This window comes from Cherax quadricarinatus, chromosome 43 (assembly GCF_038502225.1).
Source record: "Cherax quadricarinatus isolate ZL_2023a chromosome 43, ASM3850222v1, whole genome shotgun sequence".
Classification (NCBI taxonomy): Eukaryota; Metazoa; Arthropoda; class Malacostraca; order Decapoda; family Parastacidae; genus Cherax; species Cherax quadricarinatus.
In genome coordinates, this window is record NC_091334.1 from 10373215 (window position 1) to 10393039 (window position 19825).

Sequence of the window (19825 nt, forward strand, 5' to 3'; positions counted from 1 at the left end):
AGTACACAGGTGTGAGTTGTGTAGCCAGTACACAGCTACGAGTCTTGTGTAGCCAGTACACAGCTGCGAGTCTTGTGTAGCCAGTACACAGGTGTGAGTCTTGTGTAGCCAGTACACAGCTGCGAGTCTTGTGTAGCCAGTACACAGGTGTGAGTTGTGTAGCCAGTACACAGCTGCGAGTCTTGTGTAGCCAGTACACAGCTGCGAGTCTTGTGTAGCCAGTACACAGCTGCGAGTCTTGTGTAGCCAGTACACAGCTGCGAGTCTTGTGTAGCCAGTACACAGCTGCGAGTCTTGTGTAGCCAGTACACAGCTGCGAGTCTTGTGTAGCCAGTACACAGCTGCGAGTCTTGTGTAGCCAGTACACAGCTGCGAGTCTTGTGTAGCCAGTACACAGCTGCGAGTCTTGTGTAGCCAGTACACAGCTGTGCAACTACTATTTTCCAAATGCAGTAGTGGTGAAAAATGTCATCCCAAGTACTCAACTGTGCTCTAATCAGCAGCAGTTTGTTGCTCTCCAACCCAGACTGATGCTGCCATTTATCCCAAAATGCTCCAAAACTGAAAAATACTCTTTAGAAAGGCAGATCCCTGCAAAAGATCGATAAATCCAGAATTACTAAACATACAGAGGACTGAAAAATACTTTTTAAAAGGTCAGCAGTAACAGCCTGGTTGATCAGGCCCTGATCCACCATGATGCCTGGTCACATTATTATTATTATTATAATCAAAAAGAAGCGCTAAGCCACAAGGACTATACAGACCTGGTCACAGACTGGGTCGTGGGGGTGTCGACCCCCCAAAACACTCACCACATATACTCCAGGTAAGGGCATATATCCCTACAAAAGATAGGTTAAGTTAAGTTTATTTAGGTACAGGTACACAAATAAAATTAGACAAATTATCATAGATAGTAACATGTGTAAATTACCAAGGATAACTTAAAGAAGTCAGACAAAGATTTATTTCTTTTGAGGTCCTTATTCAGAATTGCAGAAGGTGTGCAGAGGTTTATGCAAGTTTGTTGCCCTGAGCACTAAAATGACCAGGGATCCATCATAAGATTGTTTCTTTATGTTTGTTAAACAGACAACACAGTCAAGCAATGCTATAAAGTGTGACAGTAATATCACCTTTTCCAAATGAATTGTAGACCATACATTGTAGAAATAAAACTCATCGTTTATCAGACTTTAATGCAAATGACGATAGGATATGATGATTCAAAACTCCAGAGAGCTTGTAATGCACTTTGAGAATCAGAGACCAAGAAAGAAATGGGAAGTCACAAGGTAGGTGGATGATAGCTGCATGCAGTAGGAAGAGTCACAACATGGATAATAACTAATACTTTAACTGCCATGCAAGTACACATTATATCCAGCAAACATCCCTATACTATACTGTTCAGAAAAACTGCTGTGTATCCTACATCATCAGAGGATTTGGGAACTCAAAAAAATAATAATCAGTATTTAGAGGGGTGTTAATGTTGTTTTATAACTGTAGTGTAAGCATGCCTCTGGCATGATGATGATGAAAGTTTTTCTTTTTTGGGCCACCCTGACTCAGTGGGAAACGGTCGATGTGTTAATAAAAAAAATTTTAGAACCATTCTCCATGGGGAAGTAGAGAAGAATTCTTCCTCCATAAACCATGCGTGTCGTAAGAGGCAACTAAAATGCCGGGAGCAAGGAGCTAGTAACCCGTTCTCCTGTACACATTACTAAAGTTAAAAAGAGAAACTTGTTTTTCCTTTTTGGGCCACCCTGCTTTGGTGGAATACAGCTGGTTTGTTAAAAGAAAGATTTAGAATCGTCAGTGAACAGAAGTAGCATGCAAGTGTACTTGAAAATGCTTCAGGAAAAGGGGGTGCTTGTCCAACAGTTGATACTACAGTTAAGAAGAAGGAAGGAGAGACACTCGACACATAGTTACCTCCTAAACAAGAATGGAAAAGAAATGAGTGCAAAAAGGGAGGCAAATTGATGGAATCAACTGGTTTGAAAGCAGAGATAAAAGAGATGTAATAAATGAAGATTGAGCATCAACTTTGCTAACATCTGTCATTATGCTCTGGGTTGCAGGGCCATGAAGAGCATAAACAATAACAAAATAACATATACGGTATTTGAAAGATCTTATAATGAAGGAGTATTAGACTTGCCTAGCATGTTTCAGTAGACCTACTGAAGTTTTCTCTTTTTATATTCTTGCAGGCTTTTGAATGGGAACCAACAAAAGGCACTGAGACATAGGCACAATCCTTCATGGTGACTAAGATAAAGCTCTGAAATAAAAGCTATTGAAGCAAATGCATACACCTGATCCCTGTAATCAGGTTTTGATATTATTATTAGTCAAAACTAGTGCTAAACCCACCAGGTTAATACAGTGCTGCTCAAGTTTTAATAGATTATTCTTATAATAAAAAAGAAGCGCTAAACCACAAGGGCTATATATACAGCGCTGCAGGGCAGGAAGGAAGTGAGGGTATCAGGTGGCAAAAGGGAGATGGATGAGTAATAGGTTACGGAGAACAGCAGGGCAGTGGATGGTGAAAGGGTAGAGGGCAGCAAGAGATTGAGGTAGAAAGGGCTGAGGGGAGTGCGAAAGGTATCATCATCAGAGTTTGTGGAGTAAATCAGTTGTTGTCAAGAAGTCAATGAGAGAGTCAGGATTAAAGGAGGGTCCATCAGCAAGAAGAGAAGGTAAAGAGAGAGTAGTAGAGCGGAGACGACGTTGGAGGTAAATTGTGTGCTCATTGATAGAGAGGGTAGTCTAACAGAATGTGGCTAATCGATACTGGAACTTGACACTGCTCACAGAGAGGAACAGGGTGCCTCTCCATAAGATACCCATGAGTAAGACGAGTGTGGCCAATGCGAAGGCAGGAGAGAGTAGTCTCCCAACCTCGGCACTGATGACAAAACGGCCAGTAACCTAATAGAACCAAGGCTGAATGAAAAGTAATTTTTTTATTACAATCAGTCACAGGAAGCGCTAAATCCACTGGGGTCATGAATCGCCAGGGAAATGGGAGGTGATCAAGCACAATCTGAACATCAATAGCCCTTCACTAATGTAGAATATACAATAAAAAATAATTGGTTATAAAAATTAATAAAATAAGACATTCCTTCTGTATTCATTAAAGAACACAAAACATATGGTTAAATAAAACAGATTTCAAATATGTAACATATTTAATAAAGAAAAATATTTATAAATTGTCAACCTGATCATCGGAAGCACCAGAAGCATTCATGATGGACTCGTGTTGGGCTGTGTCATCTTCATCATCGTCCTCATCGTCTTCATCTACTTCCATTTCAAACAACCTAACGCGCCTTCTGTTCTCTGACAAGAGGAGTGCAACTTTACGAGATCCAGAGACCGCCAATGAAGAGAGTGGGCCACCCTCGAGTCGCCTGTACCCACTAGCATCCACCAGTGAGCATGCATCTCGGGTAGTCACACCAGCCTCTGCCAGGCGCCGTCCTCCATATACAGCCAAGGGCCTTAACTCTCCACATGCTGCTTGCATCCATAACTGAATGAAGAATGAAGCTTTAGAATCAGATGGGTCTTGTGCCAACACAGATAGTGTATCTTCAGAATAGAACTGTGCCCCAATTAACTGCAATAAAGGGGATGGTGGGCCAATTTGCTCTAATGAACACCCTCGTGTTCCCTCTAGTCTTGAAAATACAAATGGAGCTGCCTCCACGTGATGAGCTGGACCTGGCGGTGCACTGGCCTGTGCAAGACGTTCAGCACTTGTTGGCCACCGTGCTAGATAGAGAACAGACTGCTTAAGGCCAGGAAGAAGCACCGTATACATGGCATTGTCACGAGGGCAGCTTATCTGGCTCACACTTACTGGCCCACTTGATGCTATGGCCATAAATGGGACCCAAGCAACAATGTTTACAGCCTCACTTATAACCTTTGCTGGTTGTCCAGCCATATTATCCAAAACAGACTCAAGGTTTTTGTGCTCTTGCAAAAGAGAACGCTCAGGATAGTGTGGAAAGATGAGAGAATGCTCAGCAACTGCAGGATGTTCGGCAAGAAATATAGACCAGGGATTACGGTCTGATTCGGGTGGACAAGAGAGCGGTGCATCTTTCAGGAACTGGCCAACGCGCTCCAAGCGGAATCGTGTGCGTTTCTCACCATCAGGACCTGTTTCTGTTTCTTCAAGGCCATCATGTAAAAACTCTGTTATATAGGTAAGATCTTGCTGGGTCATGCGGCTCATCTCATCTGGTACAGCCTCACCCCGAACACGCTGCACAACTACATACAGCCAACGAAGAAAGGCTTTAAAAGTGCTCATTGCACCATCTATCACTTGTTGCAGCTCCACAGCTTTAAGTACAAATGCTCCAGCTTCCCTGACAGCATTTGTAACCACATCTTCCTCAACACCCAACATTCCAAATCGATCATGATGTCTCGCTAGACCAACTAGAGCACTTAGCTGGTACACAAGTGCTTGTCCTACTGCTTGCACATTGCGCAGAACCAACTTCTGAATGTTAGAATAACTAAGTTCTATTGAATGACCCAATTTCTTTAAACCTTTTTCAGTGAGTTGATTTGAGAGAAACATGTCAAATTCTGATGAAGATAAACCAAATACTAAAAGATCCAGAAAGTCAGCAGATACACCACCTTCAGGAACAGTTCTGGCATATGTGGCTAACTTCAGATCCAATTCAAGTAAAATGCTTTCCCAAGCTTCAGCTAAAAGTGTGAGTGTGTGAGAGGCATAGGTCATGAGTCCACAAATCTGACCATAGCGATAAGCAAGAGCACGGAGCTCTTGATGACGGCAAGCCAGAATCAAGGTTTCTATCGTTACATGCACAACCTCCCTTTCTCCTCCGAGATCTCGTTCCACCAAACAACTAAGCAGATGGAGATCATGGGAGGGTGTAGCATCTAGAACCTGTCCTGCCCTTGGCACAGAGTCTGCCAGATTGACTGTAGCACAATGAAAGAGCCCAAAGGCATAGATGTAGACAGATGCTGCAGATGTAGCAACAGTTAGAAGGGTTAATGATGTTTGATCCCGTAGTAGACAACCTTCGTGCCACCCTTCCTCACGATCCTCACCACTGCTTCCTGTGTATGTCTTGGAGAGGGAAGGAAGTGGTGGCAGAAACATCTCTGATGAGTCCTGAAAAGCACACAAAAAAGGTATCACTGTCCATAAAACTAATAAATGGATAATTTCACTATCTGCGTAATGTGATCACTGAACTACATGTTATTTTCACTGGTAGACTAAGAAGACAAGGGCTACTAGCATCTATGGCACTTCCATATGTATAAAGGATCTCAAATTTAGAACATGTAAAGTCTATGGAAAAATACAGTAATATATCTTAGGTTACCCAAAAGTTCAACCCTTTAACCCTTTCAGAGTCCGTGCCGTAGATCTATAACTGTACATTGAGGGTCCAAACCATAGATCTACGTCATGAGCTCAGCTCACTCTGATAACCTGAGAGCGGTAAATTTTGGCCTAGATATGAGAGAATACATCTATGTGGTATGTGTGCACCACATAAAACAAATCCTGCAGCACACAGTGCATAATGAGAGAAAAAAACTGAGACCGTAATTTTCGATTAAAACAGCAACTTTGCAGTGTTTTTCATATTTTTTTTATAGCTGTTTTTGCGATTTCTTGGTCTCATTTGATAGAATGGAAGATATATTACAGAAACAGAGATGATTTTGATTGGTTTAAGTAATGGAAATGGCTTGAAACTGAGCTCAAAGTAGCAGAAATGTTAAATTTTTGCCAATATTCAAGAGTAAACAAATGACCTTACATATCTAATACACGCGACCCTAATTTGAAATTGGAGTATTTTGAACTTTGCATTAAATTGGCCAAATTACCAATTTCCGATCACTTTATTTTGTAGTTGAAATAGCTGACTTGGCGAATTCTTGTGCTCAATCGATAGAATAGAAGTAATACTAGTGAAACAGCTAAGAATTTTGTCGACTGGAATAATGTAATTGGCCTAAAATGGGAGTCAAAGTCGGCAAAACCGCCGATGCGTAAATATCGCTGACACATCAAAATTCGCGAGCATAATTTCGTCAATTTTTCATCAAATTTCGTACTTTTTGTTTTATTACCTTCAGAAAAAGATTCTCTACCATTTCATAAGAAAAAATAACAAAATTAATTTTTGAAAATTCTTGGACACTGGTGCACACTTTGAAATTTGGCCTCTGGACCCTGAAAAGGTTAAAAGTAGTTAAAAAAAAAAAAAATACAAGAAAGATAAACCCTCAACATAATGGACTTTTGAAATAACGGATAAAATCTATTGGGTAAATTATTCTTTTCACTCCTTTATTGTCAATGTTTATTACAATATACCTGTAACTTGTGTGTACACAATATAAAGTAAACACTAAAATACTACTTAAATGCTTTTTTTTCTGCTATTTTTTCTAGTTTAACAGATGCTCAGCCTGCTCTTCCCTCATTAGTGTATTATACCAAGAATGTACTGTAACATTACTGCAATGGTATCAGAAATCTTGAGACTCTTTCCACATTTTGCATTACTTACATAAACTAACTACTGTACGACTATAATCTATGAAATTACTGTATTTAATTCTATAATATCCTAAGGTGGGAGACGGCCGACTTGTTGAAAAAAAAAAAAAAATAATAATAAACACTGCAGTTCTGAGGGCCATCCAAGTTATGTCGTCGGTACACTGGTGGCAAAATGGCAGCTGAATGAATGACAGTGAATGTTTTCTCTCTTTTTTTTTTTTTTTTGGTCACCCTACCTCAATGAGATATAGCCAGTGTGTTTACAAAAACAGCTATTTACCCACCGGGCCTAATAAAAACCAATGCAAATATGTAATAGTTTTGTGCTACTGCTCACAGGGTGAGCATAAGGTACAGTACATATTAACCTAGCAGATGTATGTGGCAATAATTAAATTTCTTTTTTTTTTTCAACATTTTAAGACGATCTCAAAATTTCAGTGCCATCTAAAATAGTATTATAAAAATGTGGCATCATTTGTAGTGAATAATTTAACACAAGTTTGCACTTGCCAGCAGAGGCCAATTTGAATGAAAATTACCTGGGCCTCAAGACAGTCACCTAACCATCATTATAAAAAATATACAGTACCAGTAATTTTCTCCTTTTAGGTACTTTTATTATTAGTGAGAGAATGTTGACCTTAAACGTTAATATGTACAGTAGACCCCGGGTTTTTGTAATTAATCCGTTCCAGAAGGTTGGCCTAAATCCAAAATGGCCGAAAACCGAAGTAATATTTCCCATAACAAATAATGTAAATCCAATTAATTCGTTTCAGACACCCAAAAATATTAACAAAAAATACATTTTATAGAGAATAATTATAGTTTTACATACAGAAAACAATGAGAAATAAACATAAATGACTAATTTTAATGATAAATGAACATTATATATCTTCAATGAAGACTCTTGTTGGTCAGTATTATTTATTTGTAGTTCCAGATGGACTACATCCCATGCGTATACCTACCGGCTACATACACTGCGGTCTACAGCTATATTATTACCAATGGCATACCACGTTCACCGAGTTAAGTCGTTTCTAGCAACTACCTTTAGATACCATCATAAACAAAGGGAGAAGTAATGAATAATTCATGCCGAGAATTGTAAACGAAAGCCTTATATGCTATTTAGGGCTGTTACTGGGCCAACACAGATTCATACGTGTTTTCTCTGGAACTGAACCAGAGAAAACGTAATGTCACCCCTCCACCCAATGCCACCCCTCTATATTAACCTAAAATAAGACATTTAATGTGCCCAAGAGTAACATGTTTCTTACATAATTTTGAAGGAAATATCATATTTGGGTTAATGAAAATGTCTATATTAACGTAAAACAAGACATTTGATGTGCCCAAGAGTGAGCCATGAACGTATGAGCAGCCTAGGTGGATGAGTCTGGTACTGTTGATTTCTGAACTGATGTACAAAACCCGGGGACAAAATTTGCTGAAAAAAGTGCTTGAAATCCGAACTGTATGATTTCCACACCGGTCAAAAACCAGGGGTCCATTGTACATAAATTAGTTTCCCCCTGTACTGAAATTGAATCAGTGAATTGTTTGAATTCTAAAATACATTTTATCTTTTACAACCTTTCTCTTATCAAAACTCATGTAACCCTAATCTCAAAACTCCTGGAACTAATCTCAAAGCTCTTGTAACACTAATCAAAATCTAGTGGTAAGGATCGATGCCTCCCATCCTAGTGTGTTGTATCAGTATACTGTAGCACAAACCTCAAATAAAGTTTCCTTCTTGGGGGCCTCGTCTAGGACATGCATAGCCCAGTTGAGGGCTGTAACCTCGGCATTTACATTCAGCTTGTGAACTGGGTTGCTGTCTTCTATGTCCACTAGAACCACTTCACCTGTTTAGATCAACATACACTGCATTAAAAACATTTAAACTGCATAAAACATTTAACTGTAATTATACGTCAGCATGGAACAACATCTTCCACACACCATATACTACTTCACTACATTACTATACAACACTTCATTACTGCTGAAAATACTCTAACACCAGAAAATGATTAGCATTTTTTTTAACCCAATGGCAATCTTCCACCAAGGCAATCCCCAGTAAGGGTGGAAATGTTGGGTATGTTCCCTTACACCTGCTGCCCCTGCTTACCTAGCAGCAAGTAGGTACCTGGGTGTTAGCTAACTGGTGTGGGTCATGTCTTGAGGGGGTAGAGGGTAGTATACCTCAGATAGGGCTGGGCTTTGAAATGAGCTGAGGTGGAAGTACAGCTCTTAATCTGTAAAATTTACTTGTGAAAAAAACAAAATGGCAGGGTAATGTAAAGAAGAAAACACTTTTACCATCATTCATTAAATCACCATCTTTCCCAAGGGAAGAATGGGCAAGAATTCTTTCCCTGTAAGCCACAAGTGCCATAAAAATAGACTAAAATACCAGGGGTAAGACACTAGTAACCCCTTCTTCTGTATTTAATTATTATAGTCAGAAAAGACTATAACCTGTATAGGTCAGTGAGCACACTAGCACCAGAGAGGCATCTGTGATGCTTACTGTTTTAGGACTCACTTTTCATGGGTTCAAACCCCTACCTGTTCTGCGGTTTATTTGACACACACTGCCTAGTGTGAGCTAATGTATTCAACTACAACAATACGTTCAAAAATAATGAACATTCATGAGGACCTTGTTTATACAGCAGGTTAGGTTCCAGGCTACCGCTGTAAAGCTAAAATCGCTGTAAGGTGAAACATAATGTTTTTTCACTTTCAAATTAATAAAAAGCCTGATAACATTTTTACACTATCATATATTAAGTGAGCAAACAAGGTAGGCCTAAAATATGCATATACAGTACGCACATTAACTAAAATATTTTTATCCTTAGCTTATAGCGAGTGGTGAATATATTTATTGTAGGAAGTCAGAATAAGTGAAGAGTGAGTATAATTGAAAATGCTGCATTAGTGAAATGTTGTAAAGCGGGGCCCTCCTGTAATGCCATTTGAAATAAAGGAGGGGTTTGGGATATTTGCTGTTTAGAGGAACATTTAAACTGTTGTATCTGTGTGCCTCTGGCAAGACAATGATAATGTGGCCCAAAAAGAAAAAACAAAAGTTTCTCGTTTTTTTAACTTTAGTAATGTATACAGAAGGGGTTACTAGCCCCTTGCTCCCAGCATTTTAGTCGCCTCTTACAACACACATGGCTTATGGAGGAAGAATTCTATTCCACTTCCCCATGGAGATAAGAGGGAATAAGCAAGAGCAAGAACTAGTAAGAAAATAGAAGACAACCCAGAGGGGTATGTAGTATATATATATATGCTTGTACATGCATGTGTAGTGTAACCTAAGTGTAAGCAGAAGTAGCAAGAAGTACAGTGGTCCCTCGATAATAGTCAGGCTCGATAGTCGTCCTTTTCGGAAATCATCGCGTTATTTTAGTCCAAACATTGGCTCGCAAATGGTCGGTTGACTCGCTAATCGTCATTCATCCTGGACGCGTACTCACGGCTCTGAGCCGCCTCGGCCCCCCTTCCCAGCCAGTGTGCCATTGTTTACCAGTGAGCGACAATCCCCTCATGTGTTCATACGAAATATTTCATAATATTCCATTCATTTTAGTGCTTGCAAGTGCTAAATAAGCTACCATGGCTCCAAAGAAAGCTCCTAGTGCCAAGCCTTTGGTAAAGAAGGTGAGAAATACGATTGAATTTAAGAAAAACATCAATGAACAATATGAAAGTGGTGTACGTGTGGCCGAATTGGTCAGGATGTATAACAAATCCCATACAACCATATCTTCCATCGTGGCCAAGAAAAAGGAAATCAAGGAAGCTGTTGTTGCAAAGGGGGTAAATTTTTTTTTTTTTTTCAACAAGTTGGCCGTAAATATGCTGACAAAAATGAGATCACCAGTACTCAAAGAGGTTGAGAAGTTATTATTGGTGTGGATAAACGAGAAACAATTAGCAGGAGATAGTCTTATTACGTTGATTATTTGTGAAAAGGCTAGGCAGTTGCATGAAGATCTGGTAAAGAAATTGCCTGCAACGAGTAATGATATTTGTGAATTTAAAGCCAGCAAAGGTTGGTTTGAGAGATTTAAGAACCGTAGTGACATGCACAGTGTGATAAGGCATGGTGAGGCTGCCAGTTCAGAAAAAATTGCAGCTACAAAATTCGTAAGTGAATTCAAGGAGTACATAGAGGCTGAAGGACTGAAACCTGAACAAGTGTTCAATTGTGATGAAACAGGCCTCTTTTGGAAGAAAATGCCAAAGAGGACCTATATTACTCAGGAGGAAAAGGGAATTCCAGGACACAAGCTTATGAAAGACAGGCTGATGCTCATGTTCTGTGCTAATGCTAGTGGGGATTTCAAAGTGAAGCCGTTACTAGTGTACCATTCTGAAAATCCCAGAGTGTTCAAAAAAAAAACAATGTTATGAAAAGTAAATTGTGTGTGTTTTGGAGATCTAATAATAAGGCATGGGTCACGAGGGAAATTTTTGTCGAGTGGTTCAATGAAGTGTTTGGCCCTAGTGTGAAGAATTACCTCCTGGAAAAGAAACTGGATCTCAAGTGCCTCCTAGTAATGGACAATGTACCTGCTCATCCTCCAAACTTGGATGACCTAATTCTGCAGGAGATTGGGTTCATCACAGTAAAGTTCTTGCCCCCAAATACCACTCCTCTCCTCCAGCCCATGGACCAGCAGGTCATTTCAAACTTTAAAAAACTCTACACGAAAGCAATGTTTCAAAGGTGCTTTAATGTGACCTCAGACACTCACTTGATCCTAAGAGAGTTTTGGAAAAAACACTTCAGTATCCTCCACTGCATAAGCCTTATAGGTAAGGCTTGGGAGGGAGGGACTACCATGACTTTGAACTCTGCTTGGAGAAAATTGTGGCCAGATTGTGTCCACAAGAGGGATGTTGAAGGGTTTGTGGCTGACCCTGATGAGTCTATGTCAGTTGTGAATTCTATTGTGGCATTGGGGAGTTCCATGGGGTTGGATGTGAGTTTGGAGGATGTGGAAGAGTTGGTGGAGGACCACAACAAAGAGCTAACCACTGAGGAGCTGCAAGAGTTTCAGCAGGAACAGCAACAGATCGCAGCTCAGAATCTTGCTGCAGAGGAGGAGGAAGAGAGATGGAAGGAGGTGCCTTCTTTAGAAATTAAGGAGATTTTTGAAATGTGGGGTAGGATGGAAAGATTTATAGAGAAACATCACCCTGAGAAGGATGTTGCAAGCCATATTGGCAACTTGTACAGTGACAGAGTCTTGGCCCATTTTAAGGAAGTTTTAAAGAGACGCCAGAAACAGAGCTCTCTGGACACTTTTTTTGCGAGACAGGAGTCCAGTGACTCTCAAGCTGGTCCTAGTGGCATTAAGAAACAGAGAAGAGTAACCCCAGAAAAGGACTTGGTACTTAAGGTGTTGATGGAAGGGGATTCCCCTTCCAAACTGTAAATAATTCAATCTGTCTCCTCCTCCAGTCTTCCATACACTAAGAAGAATTGCCAATAAAGGTAAGTGTTATGCTGGTAATGTTTCATTCATCATGTCCCATTGTATTGTTTATGTACTACATCTATATTTCATGTAAAAAATTTTTTGGTGTCAGGAACGGATTAATTGTATTTACATTATTTCTTATGGGGAAAATTGACTTGAAAATCGTCTATTTCAATAATCGTCGCACTTCCAGGAACAGATTAACGATGATAAACAAGGGACCACTGTACCTGAAATCTTGGCAGGACGGTAGAACCTCCCCGGGCAGTTGCTGTCTACCAACTTACTACCTAGAATGCATATAATATTTGCTTGTGCTGTTATATGCACAAGTGATGGTAGTACCCAGGGAGGCACTACTGTCCTGCCAAGTGAGTGTGAAACAGAAACCTGTAGTTGTTTTACATGATGGTAGGATTGCTGGTGTTCTTTTTTCTGTCTCATAAACACACTGGATAACCGGTATTTCTTGCTACCTTCTACTTACACCCCTAGACCGCAGCGTGTGAGCAAAGTGCACTAGCTATCGAGCTACAGGACACCTTATCAAGTACATTCTTCCTATCGCAAGAAAACAACTCACAGTTCACACTCGTCTTTTATCAAAATCTTGGTGAGTAAGCACCATATATGCCTCACAAAGGTGTGTGCTACTGTCTAGAAAATAAATAAAAATAATATACGTACTCTACGCTACTATTTACTATACAGAACTATTTATTATCATCAAAAGCTGCTACATCTCTTGTTACTACAGTAATTAATTATAAGCTATCTAATGAACATGAAAGTTTTCCTTTGTTTTCTAAGTGTGTTGGGTAACTAAGGTATCACATTTTACAATGTGTCCATGCACTCTGGAGGGATGGGGATGTTGCAGTAGGTGGGTAATCTGTGTTGTGATGTCAGCATACAGGCATACCTCATTAATACGGCACTCACTTTAGAGTGCTTTGCTAATATGGCGCTTTTCAGTTATATTCTTGTTTACTATTTTTGGCACTTGCCTTGCTCTTAAGATGGTTTTTGGCAATTTTCAGAAAAAATTTAGTTATTATTTTTATTTTTACATAGTTTTTTTAGGCCTTATGGTATTGCACACTTAATAATTTATAGTGCAAATATGTTTTTTAGGCTTTTATGTACACCAGTAAGTAAAAAACAAAAGGCTGTGATTCACTTTAAGACAATATTCACTTTACAGCAGTGATCTGGAACCTAGCCAGACATATTAATGAAGTATGCTTGTACCTTTGACAAAGCAGTGAATGAATGAATGATGGTTAATGTGTTTTCATCTATGGGCCACCCTGGCTTGGTCAGAGATGGCCAATGAGGTAAAAAAAAAAGAAAAAGAAGAGATTATTTATAGGAGGACTGGTAAGTCAGCAAGCCTTTGCTAATTATTATGAACTTAAGAGAGTGGATCATCATATGACTAAACCTAGCAACAAGTTAAATCTTCACATTTCTTCTGGCAAACAAAATACTGCCACCATACAACTAAGCTCTTCTCAGAAACAGTCATATTATGGCCACAATCTACCTTCAGAGACAATACCAACCTGTGGAATATCCTACTGCAAGGACCTTGCTGTCAGGTCGCCACGCTAGTCCGGTAACTTTCACGTTTTCTCCCGGAGAGTTAATCACCCACACACGTTGCCAAGACAATCGATGCATTGCAACTTGTCCTGGAAAGGTTAAGTGTGATTAAAACTTAGATATAAAGATACAGTGTGGACAACTAAATATTTCTTGTGTATAAGGCGCACAAGAGCAAAAAAGCACAAAACCGTTTAGGCTCTAAACTGTACACAATAGTCTGAATAAAAATGTACATTAATAAGAAACAATAGTTGTGAAAGTATTTAATTAACAATGACAATAATAAGAAAATTTTGCTAAACCACTGTAGAGTTAATCTTGCAATGAAACTTAAGAAACATTAATAAATACTGTAGTAAACACAATGGTACCCAATGGTGTTTTCTCTGAACTGAGCATGCATGCTGGAGTTTTGTCATTTTATATTATTAATTATGACTACTTACAGCCTCTCCTTACTTAACAATGGGTTCCGTTCCTAAGAGTAGGTCAGTAAGCGAATTTGTCATTAAGCAAGGAGCATACTGTACTGGTACCAGGTTTGTGTCAACCATCTTCAGATATTTTTTTAATGTCACCTTTGCACCATTTATAACATTTTTACTATATATTTAAAAGTTTATACAGTAGTGTACTGTATACTGTAATACACAGAATAGAGGAAATAAACTCTAATATAAATTACTTAGGTTGGCATACTGGTTGGAGAACTGGTCGTAAGTCCGAGCGGTCGGTAAACAAGTACATCGCTAAGTGAAGAGAGGCTGTACTATATAACCTTCATAATAATAATATAAAAGGGAGGCAAGGGGCTAGTGACCCCCTTCTCCTGTATAAATTACTAAATGTAAAAAAACTTCTGTTTTTCTTTGTAGATCACCCTGCCTTGGTGGGAGACGGCCAGTGCATTAAAAAACAAATGTATAAAAGCCGTGTAATAATATTTAAGCATTATATTAATATGTTGCTAAAAACATAGTATTAAATGTTGGGATATGTGGTGTAACCACGGAGGAATTGGAGTACAACCTGACATGGTTGGATAGTCACATTTACAGCTCTCATCAAGAAAGGTGGGGGTTCAATACTAATATTTTTCAGAATTACCTTGAACATTGGCAACAGCAACTAAATCCATCTTTGGAGACCAAACACATCTTGTGATTTCAGTCGCAACATGTCGCTCCTCGACCTGTTTCATAATACACGTTGCAGCCATTTGTTCATGAAAGTTCACAATCTTCTTCAGACAACTAAATCAGTGAAAAGGCTAAAGCCTTAATTGTCAACTCAAGTCTTATTTAAGTATCAAGACTTCTTTGACTCCCAAAGTAATTCTTCAAACTTCATGTCTGATCTGTAAATATGAAAACTCTATTATATATATATATACAAATAAGGTGTAGATTATTATGGTGTTCATGTCATGGGAATGCACTAAACCCATAAGGGCCAAACCAGCACCTTTGAATTGAGAGGTCAGAGTCACGTTTGATCCAAGGAAGGAGGTAGAAGCTCCAATTCATCACATCAGGGAATTATAGTACAGTATCTAGAATAAACTCACAATTGGAGAACATATATAATATTTCATAAACTTTTTATCAAGTTTTTTACATCTATTTTATGCTATGCTTAAGCGTAACAAACTACAGCAACTATTTTTAAGTTATAAAAAACATAGTTTAACAACAGATTCTTAAAGATTTAGACTAAAACAAGAGTTCATGACTTAAAATGATCCTAAACCTAACAAGCAACTCAAAAAGAAAGATTAAAAAAATCATAATACCGTGGCTGGAGCAATTCACCAAACACCCGCACTTGGCAGAGGAACCCAATGATGACTTTTCTGTCCATTCTGGACCCCTATCATGTCACAACTGATGTCTGCACAAGGATCCAGGATGGACCAAAATGTCATCACATGGATCTTCTAAGCACAGGTTTTTGGTGCAGAAACAACCCACACTTTGAAGAGGAAAGACTAGATAACACTACCGTCTCTCCTGGATGAAGAATAAACAAGCACAATACAGTGACCGGAACAATACACAAATAATCCTCACATAGGATAATGAAACTTATGATGATGTGTGACCAGGTAATGGCTCAGATCAGACCAAAATATCATCGTAACTTTTCTACGTGCAGGTTATTTGTGTATTCCTCCTGGATAATTTCATACAGTCCAAGATGGACTGAAATGTCGTCTATGGATTCCTCGCCAAAATGTGGGTTAAGTGTTTACAACCATGATACTGTGATTTTTACTCTTCTTTATCCCAAACCTTATTCAGCCTTAGACCCTGCTATAAATTAGACAAGGTTAGGTATCAACTCAAAGACACTTTTTGAATACCATAGTATATTGTTGCAAAAAATTCTATATTTTTCCAGCACCTATACATACTCTTAAATTTATACCAAAAATAAATACAAATATAATTGTATCCAATAAGAGTGAAAAAAAAACACACCCTGTGGAACGAGCTTTGCATAGAGCTTCATCAAGTCATGATTTTGCAAAGCTCTACACAGAGAAAACATTACCAATAAAAACTTTTTTGCAACATTTTATTTCTTCAAAAATATAATTGCAGCCTAGAACCACTATCTCTGCTAGAATCTTCATAAACTTCTAAATTACAATATTAGTAGAGAGGACTGGGGCAGGTAGCCAGTAATGGCAACTGTGGATAGTGAGGAGATTATTTTGCCATAATAGTAACAAACAATTCTGTAACCTAAGTACAGTGGACCCCTGGTTAACGATATTTTTTCATTCCAGAAGTATGTTCAGGTGCCAGTGCTGACCGAATTTCTTCCCATAAGGAATATTGTGAAGTAGATTAGTCCATTTCAGACCCCCAAACATACACGTACAAATGCACTTACATAAATACACTTACATAATTGGTCACATTGGGAGGTGATCGTTAAGCGGGGGTCCACTGTATTTTATCCATTGTGTCTGGATCAAATGAGCCAGTAGATTTTGTCCCGTATTTCTGTAGTCTGTTAAACCGAGGTCCATTGCACTGAGGGTTTACTGTATATTATTATTTTTATTATTGTAAGTAGTAGCATCACTAGATAAGTGCTAGTGGGGGATTATCGTTAGAGCAAAAAATAGCAGTTTCTCCACCTAAAGCATCATTCTGTATAAAAAATAGCTTTAATGAACTAAAAGAAATGTGCCATTCTTATTTTCAAATTAATTTTAGTTTAGTTTTGTTATGCATCATAGTATTTTGACTCATAACAAACATGAAGCTTTTAAATAGAAAAACATATAATGTATATTGCATATACAGTATATATGTACAGTATATACATCACCCTGGGAGCCTATAATCTGACACTGGTAAGTGCTAAACCCATAGGGATCATACAGTGCTGAGGAAGTGGAAGGTAATCAGGTTTGATCCAAGGGGAGGTTTGAAGAAGACTATATTCAGAATAATAACCTCAGAGAGTAGATGACTGAATTCATAACGTGGTAGCACACTCGGCTTGCAACTGAAATGACCTAGATCAAACCCTGGAAGGGAAGAGATGCATAATAATAATAATAATATTTTTATTTACTACAAGTACAGAGATGCATAATAATAATAATAATATTTTTATTTACTACAAGTACATACATGTACAAGGAATACAGCCCTAGCTGACATCAATGACATACTCCTATATAGAAAGCCACTTGTTATGCTGAGCATTTCGGGCAAATTAGGTCAGTTTTGTCCCAGGATTTGACCCACACCAGTCGTTTAACACCCATTTACACATTTTATACTGATGGGTGAACATGGACAGCAGGTGTCTTATGGAAACACGTCCCTAATGTTTTCCAGCCATACTGGGGGAGATTCGAACTCCGGACCTAGGTGTGTGAGCTGAGTGCGCTAGCGATCGAGCTATGGGACACCACTAGACAAGTCTCCTAAAGCCTACTGCCCAAGTTACCAAGAAGTAAATTGATATTTAGAACTTAATTAACTGTTGTGGGTCACAATATGGGAAAGGACCTTGAGAATCCAAATGAAGCCTTACATATCATTAGTAAGACCTAATTTGGATTATCCAATGCAGTCATGATCTCCATACTACAGAATGGATATAAATGCATTGGAGAATGTACAAGAATTACAAAATTAACCAACCACATAAGGAATCTTTAATACGAAGATAGAATGAGAGCGCTGAAGATGCACTCTCTTGAAAGACATTGAATGAATGGACTCATGACTAAAGTATACATGTGGAAGATAGTCATAAATAAAGAGGTTATAAATAGGGTGCTGAGAATATTTAACCAAGAAAGAACTGAAAATAGTGGATACAATTTGGAAAAATTTGGATTTATAAGAATAGTCATAAATGAACAGAAGAATTTCCTAAGTAGTCAATGAAGGTAACACCTGCAGTAGCTTTAGAAATAAGTTGAATCAGTGTATTAGTGAGAAAAGCTGCGTTTAAGGAGGGCTTGCCTAGTAAAGTCCATTAGGCCTACTGCAGTGCTTCTCTATTCTTATGTAAAGAAACCACATTGCTTGGCTTTCTAGGTTATTCTGGTTACTAATCCAGATAAAGCCACCTCCTTCAACCCAAGAAAGCCAAGCAGTGTGACTTCTTTCCTGAGGTTCTCCAACAACATGCCACTCCTAAGTAAGTTTATTTAGGTACAGGTACAGAAAAGTACAGTTACATGAACTAAGTAACATGTGTAAATTACCCAGGATAACTCCCAAAAAAAGTCAGACATAGTGACTTATTTCTATTGGGATCCTTGTAATATCTTATTATTTAAAGCCTGGCTGTAAGATACACTAGAAATCGGTCTTGATTATGAGGGGCAATAGGTGTTAGGGTTACTTGCCTCGGTTTCCTACCCAGGGGTTTAACCTCAGTTCTTTCAGTTGTAGCCACTTTACTAAGAATCACTTCCATTTCCATGGATCAAGAGCTCTCCATTGGTATCAAGGATTCAAATTACAAAATGGAAATTCATCCAGCAGCATTAAGTTTATTTAGTTACAGGTACACATAAATACAGTTACATAGATTATCACACATAGTAACATGTGTAGATTACCTGGGATAAGTCAAAAAAAGACAAAGTGTCTTAGTAAGTTTATTCAGTGTAGGATCAGCCAGGCTGTGGTTCGTACGTTAGACTACATACTGCCAGCAGTAACAGCCTCGTTGATCAGCCCCTGATCCACTAGGCGGCCTGGTCATGGACCAGGCCACGGGGACGTTGATCCCCTCCACGTAGGTATACACAAATACAGTTACATAGATTATCATACTGATTATCGTCTGACTTTTTTGAGGTTATTCCAGGTTCTCTACACATATGCTGCTATGTATGATAATCTATGTAACTGTATTTGTGTATACCTGAATAAATTTATATAGCAGCATATATGTAGAGAAGCTAGGATAACCCATTGGGGTCCTTCCATTATTATTCACAGGGGAAAACACTAAATCCGTATGGGGTCATGCAGCCCTTGTGAAATGGAGGTTATCAGGTTTGATACAAGGAAAGGGAGGACAGGTGTACTTCCTTGGATCAAGAGCCCTCTCCTCCCCCTTACCGGCCTGACAGAACCTTCACGGGGCACAAAACAACATATACTTTATAAAATAAGACAAAAATTAATAATGTTACACTTGCCCAGTCACCCTCGGTGGCTCGTGACCTCCTCCTCCTCTTTAATGTGCCATGTTTTGCCTCTTTATTGAACAAAATACTTTAGTTCACCTTCAAACAAGCAAGTGTTGTTTGTTGACAATACGAGCCCTTGTCCGAGTCATCTGGCTCCGGCTTAGGATTAAAATATATTATTATTAAGGTACTTTTCTCTCCACTTGCGAGAATAAAACAAGTTAACTTATTAAATTATTTTATTATCTGATTAATATAAAAATAACTGCTACTTTTGGTTAGAATTTGCAAAAAAGAAAATTACTTCGAAGTCAACAATAACTGGAAGAAACACGCTAAAGATGCTAAATATAAACATATTAACTGATACAATTACAAATAAATACAATTATTTAACCTCTA

The 19825-nt window shown here is 38.6% G+C and overlaps 1 protein-coding gene across 2 annotated transcripts; it reads right to left on the reverse strand.

The window, feature by feature from the left end:
• Positions 1–3199: 3199 nt before the first annotated feature.
• On the reverse strand, positions 3200–19568 carry APC4 (anaphase-promoting complex subunit 4). Of its 2 annotated transcripts, XM_053784275.2 has the most exons (6): positions 19433–19568; positions 17214–17287; positions 14851–15100; positions 13701–13829; positions 8360–8490; positions 3200–5194 (listed from the first exon to the last, which is right to left on the reverse strand). In XM_053784275.2, the coding sequence occupies exons 3-6, from the start codon at positions 14960–14962 to the stop codon at positions 3230–3232; spliced, it is 2337 nt and encodes a 778-aa protein (XP_053640250.2). In that variant the 5' UTR covers positions 14963–15100; positions 17214–17287; positions 19433–19568; the 3' UTR covers positions 3200–3229. The 2 variants fall into 2 exon arrangements, with proteins under 2 accessions (XP_053640250.2, XP_069949670.1); XM_070093569.1 differs by lacking the exon at positions 17214–17287.
• Positions 19569–19825: the final 257 nt, after the last annotated feature.